The 20157-nt window shown below is 36.7% G+C and overlaps 1 protein-coding gene across 1 annotated transcript in view; it reads right to left on the reverse strand.

Annotated features, from left to right (window-relative positions):
• POLN (DNA polymerase nu) overlaps positions 1–20157 on the reverse strand; it is a 97655-nt gene that overhangs the window by 23642 nt on the left and 53856 nt on the right. Inside the window, exons 18-21 of the mRNA XM_009562014.2 lie at positions 10699–10781; positions 6587–6718; positions 4198–4308; positions 479–557 (exon numbers count right to left, since the gene is read on the reverse strand). Of these exons, the coding sequence (XP_009560309.2) occupies positions 479–557; positions 4198–4308; positions 6587–6718; positions 10699–10781 (405 nt within the window). The remainder of the gene's footprint in view (positions 1–478; positions 558–4197; positions 4309–6586; positions 6719–10698; positions 10782–20157) is intronic.

Below are 20157 nucleotides of genomic sequence, written 5' to 3' on the forward strand. Positions count from 1 at the left end.
CTGTTAGCAGGCACTACAGAAGAGAATCATGAAGACCTAGCTTTTCTCTAGCAAAGGAAAACCATCTATGCAAGAATAAAAAATGTTCATTTATTTTGTTTGAGCACCAGTTTCCTGATTCCTGTTTTTTTTCCCAGCCCATTGAATATTCAACTCCCATTGTACAAAACACTCAAAATACAGGAAGGATATGATCAGTGGGGTTGATTTCAAAGATGCGGAACTACCACTGAACTACAGCTGACTGAGTTTGAACGGCCCCAGGGCACTTCCTTGATTTGGGATGGATTTACAGATCGAACTACTCAAGCACAGAGATGTAACTTTGAACGTATAAAACCATGCCATAAGTCCTTGTTTGTTAAAAGATTCAAAGGCATACACAGTATTTCTACAGTTGCTTAAAATGCCAGAAATATATTCATTTCAACAAATTTTGTTTTAAAATCAAACAGCTTTGCAATCATTCCTTACTAACCTGGCTGTTAAAGTTGGAGAAATGACAACAGAGGTAAAAATCTCCACCATAGCCATTTTGCAAAGATCAGCTGCAGATCCTATGAAAGAAAGTGATCTGCTTTTAGTTTAAAGCATGCAAAAGGAAAATGTTCTTGAAACCATGGTATAGGAACCAAAAACAGCTGAAGATTCTGAATTACAAGAATTTGCAAAACTAGCAGATTCAGTTCATGTAACTTGACAACCTGACAATAAGATTAATAAATAGCAAACTAAATAATTACATACTAATTAAAATGAGAAAATAATAATATGAAATTAGGTGTTAATTAAAGGACAATTTGTCAGCCATGGCTATGAGTTGAAAAATTGCTTTTAATAAAAAATATTTGAAATTATCTAACTCTAAATTGGAATTAAAACTTCCTATAAAGAATTTAAAATTTAATATCACAAGAGTTTAGAACATTGTTTCAGTGCTACATTTCCATTTGGAAACATAATTTTATGTGCTTTCTTAGTTCCATGTGTATGTAATGTTTATGCCTTACATTACAGTGTTAAGAGAAGTGCTGCATAAACTGGTGCCATGTTACATAATAGAATATACATTTCTGGTAATCAGGAGGCAGAATGATTCCCCAGGCCTGCATTTTGGTGAAGTGCTCTGTTCTGAGCCATGCAAGAGGGGTTTAATACATTTTACATAAGGATCTATCAGATAAAATCTAGAGACAATCCTTTAAGTCATGGTTAGAAGCCATCATTCTATTTGTCCAATCAGATATCCTAAAGTCTGTAGAGTTCTACCAGTTTGCCCCCTCTAACTCCATGAATTTGAAATTCTTTTTTTCCAAATGGTTGACCTTCTAGAGAAGAGATGAAGAACAGCTAGGTAGACAAATGGCAAGTGAGGAAATCACAGAATCATAGAATCACAGAATATCTCAGGTTGGAAGGCACCCACAAGGATCAAGTCCAACTCCCTGCTCCTTGCCAGACAACCCAAGATTAAATCATGTGACTGTCGTCCAGACACTCCCTGAACTCTGACAAACTTAGTGCCATGACCACGTCCCTGGGCAGCCTGTTCCAGTGACCGACCACTCTCTCATGAAAAATCTTTTCCTAAAGTCCAGTCCAAGCTTCCTCTGACACAGTTTCATTCCATTTCCTCGTGTCGTACAGCTGGCAACCAGAGAGAGAAGATGAGCGCCTCTCCCACTGCTGCCCACCTTGAGGAAACTGTAGACTGCAATGAGGGCATACCTCAGCCTTCTCTTCTCCAAGATGAACAAACCAAGTGACCTCAGCTTCTCCTCACTGGTCTTGCTCTTGAGACCTTTCACCATCTTGGCTGCTCTCCTCTGGACAGAGTCTAAGAGTTTGATTTCAAACAGTTTTATTGAGGTGCCCCAAACTGCACACATTACTCGAGGTGGGGCTGCACGTGTGCAGTGTTGAGTGGAAAAACAACCCCCCTTGAGCAGCTGCTGTGCTGGGCTTGGTGGACCCCAGGATATGGCTGGTCCTTTTGCCAAAGAGAAATATCTAAGAGATTGAGAAGATAGACTGAACACTTCTTCTTTCCTCATGTTTTTCTATGACAAACTGCCCCCTCTGAATCGCTATTGAGGCTCTGTTTTACTCATTACCTTTATCAAGTACTGCTCACTGGGCAGCCTGATCCTGTGGGAGGTGTCCCTGCCCAAGGCATGGAGGCTGGAATTAGTTGATCTTTAAGGTCCCTTCCAACCCAAATCATTCTGTGATTCTATGGAAATTGGAAATACTGAAAATGAGCAAAAACACTTTGAAAGAACTGTGGGAAATCACATTGTATAAAGGTAAAGTTGAAACTCTACATTCCTCTCAATATTGTTGTGCATTAGAAGAAATCTTTTGCAGTCAGTTGCTGCCACCAAAATCAAAACGCAAACTACTTAAATTAACTAGACTATTACATATAATTATAAAACATATATTAAATGCAGTTTAATACACTGACTGTGATAAAATGTTTTAGCACAATTTAGAAAGATTTTACAATCTTAAAATATTACCTTACAGCTGAAATCCTGAAATTAAAAAAATCATGGTCTAGAATAAAATTTTTCATAAAATCTGGGAATACTGGATATTTCAGAGTTTTCAATACTCACTTCATCACACCGTCTAATTTGCATGCTTTGAATAACAGTTACACTGTTTTTCATCTGATTTATCTTCCAGTCTTATTTGAATCGACAGTGAAAAATGATAATATTATTACTGTAGGTAGATATGAGTGAGTGCTTCGTAGACAGCCCTGTGATCACTTTGCCTCAGCTCCAAGCTCTTTGGACAAATGGACATAAGCAAGCGCTGCTCAGAGGCCATGTAGCTTTATTCATGCTACCTCATGCACTCAGCAGGTCTCACTGCATTAGCTCAAGCATCGTGCCTTCAACTGGAGAGGGCTGCTGACCAGCTGGATGGAAACCCAGGAAAGCAGAACACGAGTCTCTGGAGAAGGCTGCCTGGGCATGAAAATGTGCAAGCTTTGCTGCAGACTTTATAAGGATTCCTTAAAATTCTACTGTTGGGCACATACTACAGCAAGGCAGCCACCACCTGAGCACAACTGTTATTCAAGCAATAGAGTGTATAGTAGAATCCTATATCTCCTTGCAGAGACAGTATTAAATTCAGTTAATAATTATCAATGCACCAAATCTGATATAAATACTTGAATAATTTCAAAATTTCAAATAATGAAATATTACAATGAATAATATTTGAAGAGGGGGGGAAAAAAGGAAATGACCCTTTCAAAAGGAAAATTCAAATCATTTTATAAAACTCATACCACCACCATATCTAGAAAGCACTTTTTACTTGCCTGTGAATTGTCCGCTTCCAATACAACTTAATGAAAACTCTGTCAGCATCAACCAATTGAAAAGGTAATTTTTCCAAGGCGTAGCTTGGTATGAGGGATCTCGGTCCTAGCCTGCCAGCTCACTTGTTAGCTTTTTCAATAGGTTTCTAAATTTTGTCCAAGACTGAGCCCAAAGCAATTTAAGTAAAGTATATTCATGCATCAGATTAATTTTAAGCTGATTTTCACATTTCTAAACTATGCAGCAATTTTGCAATATTTTCTTGTTGAAAAAACACCTTTTTTTCTTGCCCTCCACAAAATTAAGTTTGAATGTTCCTTACAAAGAATGAGTTTGGTTTCAAAACAAATCATAACAATGCATAGTTATTGTAATGTTGTATATTTCTTAAAATAAAACCTATCTGGCAAAATAAAAGCCAGAACCTGTAAGCGGTGTAATGACAGAAATTCTCCTGGAATAGGAACTTTTCAAAAACAGAAAGGAAATTAAAGGACCACAATACATCTAAAGCACTGAATTCTAGATATTCTCTCCACATGCTGTTTGCATCCATAGCTCTCTTTAATGACCACAAAGCACTTACAGTGTATCAGAACAATGATACTGTTGTTGTTGTCATTGCTGTTATTATTAATATTATGTTTCTGTTTACTGGCAACTTCCAAGGATAGATACAATACCTCCTTTAAACTTCTCTTCTATAGTAAAACTCATGCCTCAATAGTCTACACTAGCCGACTACTAGAATATTCATTGATACCTCCATTGAGGTATCAGAGCTGTTGTCCTCTAAAGCCAAGGACAGAAACAGAAACAGGTAGGGAAGTTGGAAAGTAGGCATACAGATTTTTACCTTGAACAACAAAATTGACAGCCTGCCTCTCCGCTTGAGTGCGTAGTTTGTAATCCTGGGAATTGATATTAACCAGTGGTCTTTTACGTCCCATTATGGAAACGACATAACCTTGTAGGATTTAAATAGATATTAGTATTCTTAGAGTGATTAAAATTCAATTTCAAAAATTCTTTTCGAAGATAATATGGATTTTTGTAATTATGTTCAGCTTGAGCCCATTTAAGATTTTGCCCTCTGAAAATAGGCAGAGCTTCTCTTTTTCAAACCTTAAATGCTTACTGTATTTTTGGGCTAAGAATTACTTCATTCAGAGAATTGGTTCGTGTAATACAAGGAAAACTTCTGTTCACTAAAGTTCTAATTTCATTAGGAATGTCTACAGATATACCAGCAAACTTTCCCTCTGGGAGATGAAACTATAAATACCGAGCAGAACTGGCCATCCATTAGCAGCCATAATTAGATCTTTCCATGCGATGAATAGTTTACTTGGGAATAGTAAAGAAAAATCAATTTGTAGAGTAATTAAATCATTAATGAATATTTCCCCAAATTACCAAATCATTTTGGGGGAAAAGCCCAAAGTTATAACTTTTTTTTTTCCATTTTCTTTATGTGATATTTTTGTGTCCCCTTCATAGATAAACTTCCTAGACTCCAGTGTGGTGGGGGTTTTAGTTTAAAAGAGACACATGAAAACACAGTTATAGCTTTATGTTAGGCCTAAAGACATATTTTGCCAAAACAATTATTTTAGAGGGGAAAAGAGAGCAGCTGAGAAAGGAAGAGAGATGCAAGGATCCTTTTGTCAAAATAACACATGGTTTATCTCAGCTAATTAAGATTAATCTGTGAATATATCTGAATGCGATCTTAACATAGTCTTTTTAATATGTTGATAATCTAATCAAACAATATCAACAATATAATAACGTACACACTAATACGCCAACAAAAACATCTTCATTACAAATTAACATTATTTATATACTCATCACGTCTACACAGAGTATCAGACATTCATAACACCTAAATCTTATCAGTTGGTGTGTGCTGTTCACCTTTGAACCGCAGATAAAGAAAAGTGATCTCATAATGAGCTCAGTAGGTTGGAATGTTTTTGTTGGAAAGTTAGAATCCGAGGTGGATTAATAAGAACAATATTAAATAATGTTGACCTGCTGCACATTTTTTGAACCAGAACAACCAAAACAGATTGTTCTTCTACCATTAATGTTAAAACAATGGCTGATAGATGGGAGTGAGAAGAGGAGAAAGTACTAATTAGACAAATGTGTTTCAATGATGATCAAGTCATGAGACTCTTCTCTACTAAACTCGTAAATCAGATTCTTTATCACAGAAATCTGGTTACTGAAATTCATTCATCTTTAAGAAAAGAACGCTGTTATTTTAAATAGATCAAAAATGTATAAAGAATGTGTAATATTTTACTAGACACCTTACGTTGGCCTTAATTATGGCTAAAAAAAGATTTTCAGTAACTTCACTTTTGTTTAGCAATATTAATGAACAAAGGAATGCATCTGCATGACACAACGAGAGTTCATGCTTCCAGGAGATTTTTAAGCCCTACAAAGCACAAAAAAGGAATACTATCCATTTCTGCGACTGGAAGTCAGTTATATGTTTCTATGATGACATTCACCCATACAAAGATGGGTAATACTATATTGCAGATTTACTATTTATATCTACAAAATATCTTAGTACTTTATATCCTATTAAGAAACAAAATAAATCCAGTTTTACAGTTCTGCTAATTAGCTTTCAAAAGACAATATTTCAAGCAGCTATATTTTCTCTCCTCAAATTACTGCCCTCCTAGGATTCACTAAATATAAATGAATATGTAGAGTAACAAGAAATTTGATGCAAGAAGAGTTTACAGCTGCTGACTCCAAGAAGCACTCCACACACATCTGTCATCAAGAACATAAATTCTGACTGATGCAAAGAAAAAATATGCTTAAAAAAATTGGCCACGTAATTTGGCTCTTCAATTAAATGGCTGAACTTCCACGGTCCAGCAGCCATGTAGCGTATTTATTAAGCCAAATATTCCTTGGGCTTTTTTGTGTTGGAGTACATTACATGTCAAAATGATGCAGTGTAACTTGACATTAAGTAGGGTTCACTCTGAGAACAGATGTCGTATTCTGTTAGCATCTTTCTGAGAAAAAGCAGGTTTAACCAACTCCTCTTGGGGTTAAAAAAGAAAAAGCCTAATTCACCAAGAAATGATACTCCATCTTTTTTCTCATCCTATAACTATCTGAATTTGAGATAAGGTGAACCTTTGTCTTCACCAGTGTCACACAATGCTGATCAGTAAACAAAAACATGCTTACAGACTTTGGATTACCTTTATTTCTGCATTGTTCAATGGTTTTCTTCGTAAATTCATGTACTTTCTTATATTTTTGCATAAAACTCTCTATAAATTGACTGGCTTGAAGAGGAGTAATTCCCAGGCAGTCAGCAAGACGTTCTTTACCTGGTGGTAAAGAAATTTTCTTTACTATACAATAAAGCAGAACAGAAACCCACTACACACAATAGCACTGTTACATTCCCAGTTAGTGGAATTAGTTACCTTTACTTATCTGTATGAAAGAGGACGGATCTGTAATACAATAATCATATTTCAAAGTAAATGTTTGAGTTTGAATGTTTTGCTGAAGTTACTGGATTAAGAATATATTTAATAAGAAGTATATAAGAAGTACGTAATTAAGAAATTCCTAGTTATAATTTATACCTATAATGTGACTGAAATGTCTTTTGTTCACAGAATAACTTTGTTGCTTTAGATATCCTTTTACGAGTTCAGTGTTGAAGTCTGCAAACTTTGAGGAGCAGATAAAGAATTTGAAATCAGAAACACAAATCTGAAGCCATCAGACTAAGTAGCTTTAATTTAGAAATGTTGTTAGGAGTGAGTCCCTCCAATTTCAGTTTTAGGCTCCTCAATGTCTATAAAAATATGGGACCAAGTTGTGAGGTAAAAGGGTTGGAAACAACTAAAAACAAAAAAAACGTTTCAACAGAGAGAGACAGGAATGATAGCTTTTGGATAGGAGGTAGGTCCACAATAGGTACTACGTTGGATCTAAGAGCATTTGTATGATAAGGTAGAAAAAAGTTCTCCAGAGTGTGAAAATATAAACTAAGAGCTACAGTTTAGACACATCTATAAACCAAACAGTTCCAGCAAAAATAAAACATACATCAACATTAGTCACATAGGGTTTGAAAGACAGATGTATTTATGCCAGCTGCACAGCACCACAAAACCAGAACTGCGTCTGCAAATAACCTAACCTGAGAGGCGACATCTCAAAGCACCAAAGGCATAGAATAGTTATTGTCGCAGTAACACTGCCAAGAAAAATTATCTGGCAGTTTTGAATGAGAGAAGATTTCAGCCACGTAAACATCATCACTGTCAGTCTGATGTGCATTTCAGAACAATTCTGTAGCATTTTGTTCTCAGTCATGCCAGGAACTGCACGAACACCAGTCTGGACAAGGTGCTAGAAGAAATTCACAAGACATCCAGGATGACTCTTGCTGAGCTATTATAGTTCTGTACTTTTATTTGACATCTAATTAATTTAGGTTGTCTTCTGGGTCAGCAAATGACAAATCTATCTGCTAAAGCACGTATTGCTAACAGCTAGGAGACTGCTGTGGCTTCCTTAGAGAACTGTAACATCTAAGTTTGTCCACATTATCCATTTAAAGAACTATTGATGTACAGAACAAAGTATTGCATAAAATAGTAGGAAAATTAAGCCACAATATCAGTAAGGAAGCCTGAAAGGTTCCAGGGAAATACAATTCCTGGGAAGAAAGAAGAGGGGACTGTACAGCCACATAATTGTGTTAGATCATGTTCCGCAATGCAGGAGCATAGGCCATGTGAAGCAATCCTCGGGAGTGAACTAAACCTTCCCTGAGTACTTTCCTTATCCGTGCCAGGGGACTTGTTAGCAGCAGCCTATGCATTTTAGTGTTCTCCATTCTGTAATTATATTTCAAAGCTGAAAATATCATTAGTTTCTCTGATTTTCATTTAAACACCTTGACATCCCTCTGTGACAATTCAAGGCTTGAACATACTGTCACTGAATGGAATTAATTCCTTATTTTACAGTTGTTTAAGTTGTCTGTGCTTCAGTTTTACAAGATGACTGAGGCAGAAGCAGGTATATTGAATTCCTGCAAACCAAGCAACAGACAGTAATATTGCCATCCCTCTCAACATTTGGTGTATTTTATTAAAGTACCAACTCCTAGACATGAGATTCTTCTTTCTTAATTATACTATTTTCTATCCTCCACAATTATAAAAAAAAAAAAGACTTTGAAAATATAAACCAAGTATAACCTGAAGCTAAGAAAACAAAAAGAAAAAAAAAAGATTACTATTTATGTACGAAAGTTTTCCATTAACTCCAGTAAGCAGGCAAGCTCCCCAGGGAATGCATCTCTATTTTCAATCCCAAAAGAAGTGAAATAAATATTATTCGCATGCTTCAGTTTTATCAAAATGTCTTGGCCATCTTCTGAAGGGAGACAAAACTGTGGGCGGAATTCAGTCCATCAGTTTCAGGTATCTAACAATTAATTTTTGCTAGCCCAGTTTCTAACTAAACAGTTTAATGATATCACTCCATGTTATGTCTTAATTAGGATCCGATTGCACTGCTAAGGCACTGAATCATCTTGTAATCTTTCAGGTGCTTCAATTGCCCTCATTTAAGAGAGAGAGATACAGCACAAAGAAATAAATGGGGATACTTAAATCAAGCACTGCTGCACTGAAATGTTCAGTGCCTGGTGCAGAGCAAGTGAGGGAGTGCCAGTAGTCTGCTTAGTCTAATGATCTACATTCCCTATAGCACGAGGAGACAGACACAAGCGCTACTGAGGGAGGCTCTAGCACCAGGGGCCAAGGCGGTTCCTTTTCTCCATGCCTGGATACAGAACTACAGGGCATTTGGCTGGTGGTGACTCAGTCTGATTAGCCAGCTATCTGCCTGTGCCATCCAGAGTGAGGGGAACGGATAAAAAATGCATAGCATCTGCATGGCCAAGGGCAGGGATGCTAATGTTTGCATTCATAAAATAATCTGGCGATGAAAACATTCAGGCTGGAAATGGGAGATTTTATTCCAGTCTCAGCACTGGAAGGTCTGAATTTACATTGCAGTGAGACAGTGTTTGGCTTAGATTTTAAACACAGATGTTTAAAATGCAATAGAGCTTAATGTAAAAATGCATGTGTCTGTGTATATATATATTCTTGTATGCGTGTATATAATCTACACACACCTCTATACATAAAACAGATATTCTGGAGAGCTGAAATTGAAGTGTTTCTCTTTCCTTCCCAGTTGAACATCCTAAACAATAAATTGAATGCCTTTGACCAACTCTGCCTTTGGGTCAAGGACTATTGATGGCTCACTGCAGAAAACGCTTTAGAAAGCATTCTTACTCAGGAACCCAAGATGCAGTTATAAGTTCTACCAAGTTAAATAAAGCCTGCAACTTACAGCTTTTGTTTCCTTAATGGGTCTTTCCACTACTCATCTTCTGTAGAGCTTTTCGATTTCTCCAGAAGACCCACATAAAGTTTAGTTAGCCTTATACTAAAACAAATTCACAAGGCCTTGTAGGCTTATGATACATACGCATCTGTCTTCCCAGAAAAGGTAATTCAAAACATGCATGAAACATAAGGAGAGTTGGGCATCATTTAAGAAATGGTAGGCAGTTTTGGAAATTATGCAGAATATCTTGACTCATCTAGGACCTTGGTAGGACTTGGGCAGAATTGGTACCAGTATGGAATTTTGCAAGTTATCAGTAGTTGTGAAGAAATGACAGCAAACATTACAATCTAAAGTAAGGAAACACTTTTATACTGTGTGACTGAGCACCAGCACAGGTTGCCCAAGGTGGTTGTGGAGTCTCCATCCTTGAAGACATTCAAAAGTTGCCTGGACACAGTCCTGGAAAAACAGCTCTAGATGTTCCTGCTCGAGCAGGGAGGTTGGTTCTGATGACCTCTAGAGGCCCCTTCCAGCCTTACCCATTCTGTGATTCTATAAATGTGTTCTGAGACAATATTGGAGTTCTTCTAATTTCAATGCAGTTATTATCATCTCTGTATATAAACTGACAGAATGCTAAGTCCACTCAAAATTAAACTAATTTGAGATAAGACAAATGCTTCAGTTATGTCAGCAGCAAATAAATACAAAATCAGAGTAATGTTTGTATTTGTGAATACGGCTGCATTAATTTGATAATTTTGATACCAGGAGACCACTTAATTCTTGATTAAAACAATAAAAAATAATACCCTGACAAAATCTTATTCGCCTTTAGAATTCCAGTCTACTATATAAGTTACGTCTAAAGAATTAATCTATTGTAGCTCATTTTTTTTCTAAAACTGCCTACCTGCTCCATAAACTACTGAGTAAATCACACGCTTTGCTTGCTCTCTGTCAGCATGTTTCACTTGTTCACGTTGAATTCCCTTCCTAAACAAACAAATAAAAATAAATTAGTTTTAACAGCAAATATATTGTTATCACTACAGAAAAAGTATTTAAATTCAATAACCATTTAATAAGTACAGACTTGCATGATATGAAGAGAAGGGCTTTTGTCTTCAACCAGAAACAGAACTTCGGTACAAATTTTGGTGGTGATATTCCATAGTAAATGAAACCTTATTTTAATCTTCGTCTCCTCCTCTCCTCTTTTTAAATAAAATTATGGGCTAGGAAAATTCCTACTTGACTCAAGAGAAAAATTAAATCTTTCCAGTGATAGCATTTCTTCAAAACATGAGGCATATAGATTCAAAGCATGAGTCTGACCTAAAGCTTATTTAAACAAAAGTTACATCAAGGGTTCACCAACACTAACATACAGCCCTTAATCAAGAATAATGACTGATCAAAGCATGTGCTGAATCTCTCAATATGTCCTGCAGAGCTCCACAACAGAAACACCGAATAAAACAGCAGCACTGGCTGATACTTAACTAGAGAGTGTAGATAGTTTACTTCCAGGAAAGTATAATCCTTCCCAGTTCTCATTCACTCATCAACAGATGTAAACAGTTCTACGGAAAGGCTAATAGATTTAGCAGTGAGAAAATATAAAACTAGAACTCCACAGTCATAGAGTACGTGCCACCTACGCTTTTCCTTATCCAAACACAGCTTCAGAAAGAACACTGACGTTATTGACAACACTGAAGAATACTGATCACTTGGTTTCAATGGAAGTGCATTGGGGGAAATCTCGATCATCTACTCACCCTCTGAAAACAAACACCTACACAAATTGTATTTGGAACACAGAGATGAACTGTTATCAGAGATACCGATGACATAAGCACAATTTGTGAATAAGTCCCTTCATGAGTCTATTCATGATGACTTGGTTGCATTTTCAAAAGCAAAGTTTGCTACGCTTTGTTATGCAAGATTTTTTGCCTTGAAAGATTCTTTGTTGTGAAAATTTTGGCACCTAGAAAATCAGCAAAGACAAATTTTTGCTTGTTTGGCCCATACACTGATTTTAGCCAAGCCTATGCATAGTGCTGGTATAATTAGGTACTCTGAATGATAAACAGGCAGACCTTGAGTGCAATCAGGTTTAAAGAAGTCCTTATGGAGGTAGAGATTCTTTGTAGAAGAAAATTAAAATGGCAAACCATTATTGGTGAAATAGTCTCTAGTTTTGTAGAAGCTCACATCGTTTTGATGTGAGTGATGCTATTTTGAATGCTACTAATTGCTCAAAGATAAAATGGACTTTTCACTGCTCGTTTTAGGCTAAGATATATGAAGAACTAGATAATCTAATACATAGTATTTTCCATCTGTAATGAAGACTATTCCCACTTAAGTCAGTCATTCTAGTAGCTGGAGACTCTTATAAATTGCCTTCTTAGTTATGCCAGGTCAAAAGTTCATGACTTGAATGAAGTAGGTTGAGATTCCCCAATGTACCTGGACAAAGTGGCAATTGGAGCTAATAAGTGCAGTGTTAGGAAACTAGACATCATTAAGGATTTCCTGAAGCAACCTCTGGCAGAAAGTCTGCAGGAATTTCCTGAAGAGCCTGGCAGAAAGCTACATACACACTTGAGAAAACAACAATCTAGAACCTGGAGCGAAAACAGAATCTGATGAGAGAGTAGATCATACCTGAAGACCTTTCTGAGAGGAAGAACCACAACTTAAGAATGCTGAAACTATGGAAGCAATACAAAGTGTAATACTGCTTTCCTAATGCTGCACGATTCAAACTACAGGCCTGAGGAGGGCAAGAGACCGGAGTACAGCAATAGAGTTCACTTGCAGATTTACTTAAGTCTGAGGCTACGGACGACTGAGAGCCAAGGTGCTGGTAGGGAGCACCTTGAAAAAGAGCGGCTATAATAGAAAGAACACAGTGAGTGAGAAGTCATGGAGTTCTGTAGAGGAATACTCATACTTACCAGATCATGGTAGAGGAAGACGCAAAGCAAGAGGGAATGGTGGCTCTAGAGAAGCTTTAACAGTGAAACATGACATGACAACTTAATTATGCACATAGCGAGACCCACTGCTGGGATTTTAAGGATGATTTTGCATTAGTCAAGCTTGAGCTTGAAAGGGTTGAATGGGAAAAACAGAAAGAGACATATTGTTATAATCATGATAGCCACTGTCAGGAGAAGGATTATGTGTTTCCATTGTAAGCGATCACAATAAAACCTTGCGTATCACACTTACCTGTGCAGATGTACATGCACTATGTGATTGTGGCAATGACAACAGTCACTGAGCATTTCCTGATCTTTGGTTACTCATGGAAACACATGAGAAGCAATTAAAATTTCAGAGTTTTGTGTCAAATGTTTCCTTTAATATAATGCTAAAACCGAAATGGTCAGTCAACACCTCCCAGTGCACCAGAGTGGGAAATGGGAGCACTTGGCTGAGGGGCGTTACATCTAGCACTCTATATACTTGTAGATTTATGTACCATGTTCAAGCATCCAGGACAATAAAGTATGAAATTGGCCTATAAATCATAAGTGCTTGAGAAAACAGAAGTCATTAATAAAAACTTCCTTTTTTTTTTCTAATAATGAAAATAGTTGGGTTTTTTCCTGTTTGTATTGACAATGATTGGTTTCTACCAAAGATACTTGATCCTTTCTGTAACACAGAATGGCACCCCTGCAGTTTGAAGTGAAGACTATTTATTCCTTTGATTAATAAAATAGGGGGGAAACAGATTTCTGAGACTCGGTAGTCATGTTAGAAATCCCCAGGGGGCTTTATTCTTCAGCCTGTAACCTCTACCAAAAAGATACATACCTGTAATAATTTATTTTTTTTAATATTTACTCCTTTCTATTTTACCCAACAGGTGAGAAGTGATTTAAAGTTAAAACTTCAATTTGAACTTTGGACTCATCATGGAATACTATGACATTGAAAAGGAGACATCTGCTTACTTGTTTAAGAATTTTTGAAGGTACTATCACTAAGCCAGCTACGCAATGAATGAAAATACTCAGCCCTGAATTGTAGTATGATGTAAAATAGATCTATTGTGGAGACGCATTTTTTTTAAATAAACTGGAATTTGAAAAAGGAAGCTGAGTGGGCGTAGAAATGCCTTAGCTGCTGGGCCCAGACAGAGACATGGAGGCAGACTTCGGCTCAGTACTGCATGTACATCTGGAGGAACAGGAAGAACATTGATGCAATGCAATTGAAATTGATGCAGGAAAAAAAGCTCAAGAGAAGAAAGAATTTGCTGCAGGTTTTGTTGTGGAAATAGCACAATTTCTGAAGTCCTGCAGGAAATACATATGCAGTTACTAGATCTAGCATGAAATATATTTTTCCATTTTATTACATCCTTCTCATTACTCACTCTCTCAAATACACTGTTCATTCAATATTAGCATCATCTTCAAATTCCTCCTGATTTGCCATCTCCAAATGTGCAATATTTCACCTCCTACATTCCTGGCCTGGCCTGCACACTTGTCAATTGCCACATCTCTGATTTGTTTGTCCTTTACCTGCCTTTGTTTAGCACTGCTTTGCAAGTATTTTGCTTTATAGTACCTTACTTGATAATTATCAATTAATATTAGGTAGAATGAAGAATGGACTTCATTGCTGGAAGACATGTTCAGGTTAACAGACCTGAAAGCAGTTATCGGAGCTAAGCAACCTGGAAAGTTCTGTAAGGACTACAAAACAACTTATAGCCAAAAATTGTAGAAAATCTGATAAACATAGTAAGAGTAGAGATACACAAGCTTTTTAAAAAGGTGGTTCTACTAAGAACTCAATTGTATGCCTAGAAAGGGAGTAGTTGCCTACTTAATGAAGTAAAATGTGGAGAAAAATCTAGCGAAACAGCGAAGAAGGGTAACATCAAATTATTAGTAAGAAACCTACAGTGCAGACATGAAACTTAAAACCAAGTATATGCAATTTATTACATTTTCAGAGAGAATATCTTGAATATCTTCTATAATTTCCCCTAAATTCAATATATGTTTTCATATATTAATGGGATCTAATGGACATTACAAAGGGTTCCTGCTGAATTAAGCTTAAGTCTTTAAAACATATGAATACCTAGTTTGTTTATACCCAAGAAAAATATGTCAGTTCTATCTGTAATCTAAAAAAGCTTAACTATAAACTGGAATGACATTTAATATAGAGTAGAAAGCTGAATGGATTCATTTTTAACTTGTCTACAATGTTAAAAAGAGAGAATGCAAATTGTAGTGTACAGAAGTGAGCACACACAGTACATGCACACAAAAAAAAAAATCTAAGAGGTAATAGGGCATAGAGTTTGAGCGATGCCAAAATAAAACTTTGAGAACAGGTAGAAGTGGAAGGAAATCAGTCTTAAAAGAATGCGATAAGGCATTTGAGCATTTCTGGGAAATGTTGTATGATGACGGAAGTCGTCTGTTTATGTACAGGAAAAGGCAGAGCAAACTTCTCAAACACAATATCTGGCAGACATGCATTGCCTTGATCCACATTACATCCCAGCCAAGCTAAGCTCAGTCATAACAGCCACAAAGCTCTTGGCTGCTCTCCTGCATCTGCCAATAAATCCAAGTCCTACCTGTGAGTTGTTGATGTGGGAAACGAGACGGAGTGCCATTAAATTCATTTTATACATGGTCATTAATGTCCAATAAATGAATGAATATATGAGAGAGTTCATTCGACTGCTTTTACAGCTTTTTAAAACTTCATCAGGGAACTATGTAAATCTCTCATTTTTAATCAGCTGTTGCTATTTAATAGTAGGCAAGGGTTGTATAATTTGAAAGTTTGTGCCTGGAACTTTGTGTTGGCATATGAAACAGGTACAGAAAATTTATGCAATTGTTGATAACTGCAAGCTTTAGAAAAGCTCAGTTTTACAGTGCTATCACCACTGGATAGATCGTGTAGGAGGTAAATGCAGAAGGCTTGCTTTTTCAGTTACATCAGCCTCACCATAATTAAGGTAAGCAAAACATACACCACAATGTGCATATGGAAAAGACTGGCTACACGTAACATAGTCTGCTCACTGTTAATGCAATGGACAAGAATAAGCATTTTTTTTTGAAAACTACTATTCCATGACTAATGAAAAATGCTGACAAGGCTTAGGCAAAGTCATCTCAAGACATTTTTAAGGTAACATATGGAAGCAATCTCAGAACAAAGTTTGCCTGGGTTATCTGTTACAAAATACAGAAAGAGAAGAGGTTGGGAAATAGCTTCCTGAAGCCACTGTCATATCAAAATAGACCACTACTTTTGCCATACATGTCAATTAAGAGCCAGGCATAAGGTACGTGCAATTAGCCCAACTAGATATTTTATCATACACAGTTTCAATGCATGGTTTGATACAGAATTTCCAGTGCAAATCACATATATAACCACATAGACAGGCCTTTTATACCTCTGGGGCATTGACACAACTACGTTCTAAACAAAAAGTGGCCAGATTGTCTTCCTCATAAGAACACAGAGACATCAGGATAAAATTTGTTTAGACTGCCCAGAAGAGTGGAAATAAAGTTAAGATACTTCTCTAAAAAAAAGAAAGCATAATCTACAAAGACCGAAACACAGACTAACATCTTGCCAGAAGGGAAACAGCAGGTGAAACAGCTAAGAGAAAGACAGACCTGTCACATCCAACCACCCCCCAGGAGAGGGGAACATAGCATAGTTAAATGGAGTCCTGGGAAGTGAACTGAGGTGAAATAACACTAAATGGTCCTTGGCAATAACTTTGGCCTAAGGGTCTCAAGTTGCACCAGGGGAGGTTTAGACTGGATATTAGGAAAATGTTCTTCACTGAGAGGGTTCTCAGGTACTGGCACAGGCTGCTTAGGGAAGTGGTTGAGTCACCATCTTGGAGGGATTTAAAAGAAGTGTAGATGTGGCGCTTAGGGATACAGTTTAGTGGTGGCTTGGCAGTGTCAGATTAAGGGTTGCACTTGATGATCTTAAAGGTCTTCTCCAACCTAAATGATTCTATAATTCTCTGATGTAACCTAAGTAGAAATGAAGTAATTTTTTCTTCTGTTTCTTTATTTATATCACCTCTAAACACTTCTCCCGTCTGATTCAGTTATTATGTCAAATGATTGTATTCACATTTCTATCATAACCTGGCTTTCACAAGTGACATATAAGTTTACAGAATGACACGAAGAAACTCCTCACCCAAGGATACACACCAATAAATGAGTCAACAAACTAGGGCATTGGAATATCACAAGAAGTTCAACAGATTCCTCACATCTCTTTCTCCTTATCTAAAGACTAATACACAAGGTCCCTATTTCATGTATATTTATTCCCATCTTTATATCAGCAGAGCTGGCCACTGCACATGTTGGAGAATCTCTGGCATGGATCTCCCTTGTAAATATAAGGTCACAACCTCCCACTCAGGGAGTTTAAATTTGTGCTTTATTTAGTTAAGAGTTTTTTATAAAAGCTTTTAGTTGTGCTCAACTTCATTGAATGTAACACTACAGTATTGTCAGCTTGATATCATGCTCCAAATACTACAGCCAACCCTGCAACATTTTCGTCATTGTATCTCTTTTCCCTCTTTATATGTCATCTTACCAAATTGCAATTTAATATGTTTTATATCTTTTTAGCACCAGGAAAAGCTTTACAACCCCTATAAAACTTTTTTTTGAAGACTCCAGAAGCACTCTAGGATTTTACAAGTCCTCCAGTGATTAATATAATAAAAAAATATTTTTTTTGTCTTAGAAGTCTCTGTAGTCCATTGCATGAAGATTTGTTTCATTAGTCCTCCACCTTCTTTTGAAGATCATGATATCTATCTTTCATGTATTATATGGAAAATAAAATAAAGTCATACCTTTGCAGTTTGCTCTGCAGGCCAGAAGTCTTCTCTTGCTACATGAGATTGCAACAAGATCATGTCATAAATTATACCTATCATCAGTACCAATTTGTTGAAGAATTCATTTGGAAGTAAAGCAATCCCTTATATTATATCCATTAAGATATTTACCAGGGTGTTGATGTTGATACTCGATACCAGTTGATACCAGATACTCGATGTTGAAGAGATAAATTAAATAGCACTTATTTAAGTGCTCTTGACAAAAAAGATCACCTTGAGGTTTCTCTTTAAAAAGACGTAGTTCTGGATATCTGTTGGTTAGAACAGAAACTCCCTGACATCAACGAATGTGCTTGAAAGAGCACGTCCTACACTGCAACTTCCACCTTTTCCCTCCTTTACTCCTGCAGGAACAAAAAACCAAAAATGCTTTCTTCTCACACCCATGGCCTCTTTTACATAGTGAATTACACGACAAGTAGTATCTATTTCTGAGTCATGTGAATGCTGAAGGAATTAATTAATAGAGGACATCGTCATTGTCAGGTCTTCAGGTCTACAAGCACAGAATAAAAGGAAGTCAGGGTAACTAAATCCCAGCTTCAGGTGCCAGTGTGAACAACAACGGTGACAGACACCATCACCAAAAGGACAAATAAATGCAAACAGATTAAGGAATCTGTACAAATTGGGATGACAAAAGTCGTCAGAGGCCATTTGTACAAAACAAAGCCAGGGATCAAATACAAATGAATTTTCTTAGACTCTTTTCTTCACTTACCACATCTACTTTTCAAGCTTTTCTGTAAGAGGCTTCAAATAGTTAAGAAGTAACAGAAAACTTTTAGGAGATGATACAGGTAGCTGTAGCAGAGTAAGAAGTTATTATCCACTTTGGACCCGTAATAAGACTCTTAGATTTATAAAGAAATAGATGGACCTTCACAGCAGCCTTAAGCAAATATTAGAAAAGTGATAAAAATTCCTTGATATGTAATCAAAAGTTGATGTAACCGCCATCTCAAGTATTACACAGAACAAAACATGGAGCTGTAATGTTGTTACCACAATGTACAGTTCTCTCAGGAAAAACATGAAGGGGAAAAAGGGAGATGTCACACTACATCAAACTGAATCTACGTAGTTCAGAAAAAGATAAGAAGTAGACTTTTAAATATCTTGGCAGGGCAAGCAAAAGAGGAAGAAATCAGTCATGCCAAGGGTCTTGAACAAATGGGTTCTGCAGGGAGGGATGAGATCCTTCCTATCCCATCTCTTTCAGTCTCCACTAAAAACAGCTCTTGCAGCTCTTAAATTTCTAGTTTGTCTTTGTTCACACTGAATTAAAAGCAAAAGTAAAAGTGAAGAACAAATTGCCTTTGCACTCTTGATTTCACCAAAATCGAGCTTGACACTAAAGTTAAAGTTAATTGAATTCAATGAAATAAACAGAAGCATTTTATTAAGCTCTGGAGTGTGTTCATAAAATGCAGCATTTTATCAGTCACTCTATTTGGAGACAGCTCTTCACACACAAGAAAGCTTCTCCCTGAAATGGGCAAAGCCAAATGTTATTAGACATCATGAAACAACTGAGGACTGTCCAGCACCCTCAGAGTTGGCTTTTACCCTAGTTTGTGCATTAGTTGTGGTGGTGAAAATTCAAAAATTTTTTCATTTATTCTACACTACCAAGAAAGCATTTAATGTGCAATAATAATCAGCTTACAATGTGACATGAAATTAAGCTGTCTGGTTAAGCTTGCAGTTAACAAGTCTATTTAAAGCTATTGTTTAGCTCTTCTAAAAACAAAAGCCATTATGCTTCCTGAAGACTTTATTCCCTCTGCCTTATTATCTGCCAGTCTAAACAAATGTCACAGCTGCACTTCTCCAAGGGACTATAAACTACGAGGTGAAATTTCCATAAGCTGCCATATAGACAGTCTGTCAAAGTGCAAAGCAAGACAAGTGTTAATATTCATTAATATCAACTATTGCAAGTGAGCTTTCAAAACAGATAGAAATTGCTTTGCTACAAAAGCAAAACTGTTAAAATATTCCACACCAACACCCATGAGACACTGAACTCAGAGCTTTTGAAACTCTGACTCTGAGAAAGCAAACTGAACACCCTCCCTTTTACTAAATTTCAGCATTTAGGGATGGGATGGGATGGGACAAGCGAGTAGAAGGGAGTAGCTGGAGAAAGAAATAGCTAATTAAACTGCTGCATGAATGCTTTTTGAAAAACCACTGCAATGATTAAACACCACAAGCCAGACCCCAGATATGCCTCCCATATCTCAACAGAAAAGTTCAAACATGTATACATATGTATATTCATAACCTCATTTGTGGAGGAAGAGCTACCTAACAAAGGTATTCCAAAGGCAAAACAAAAATGATTAGAGCTATCACAACCATTATATTTGCAAATACAATGATTTTCAACCATTTCCTGTC

Source organism: Cuculus canorus, chromosome 4 (assembly GCF_017976375.1).
Source record: "Cuculus canorus isolate bCucCan1 chromosome 4, bCucCan1.pri, whole genome shotgun sequence".
Lineage (NCBI taxonomy): Eukaryota > Metazoa > Chordata > Aves > Cuculiformes > Cuculidae > Cuculus > Cuculus canorus.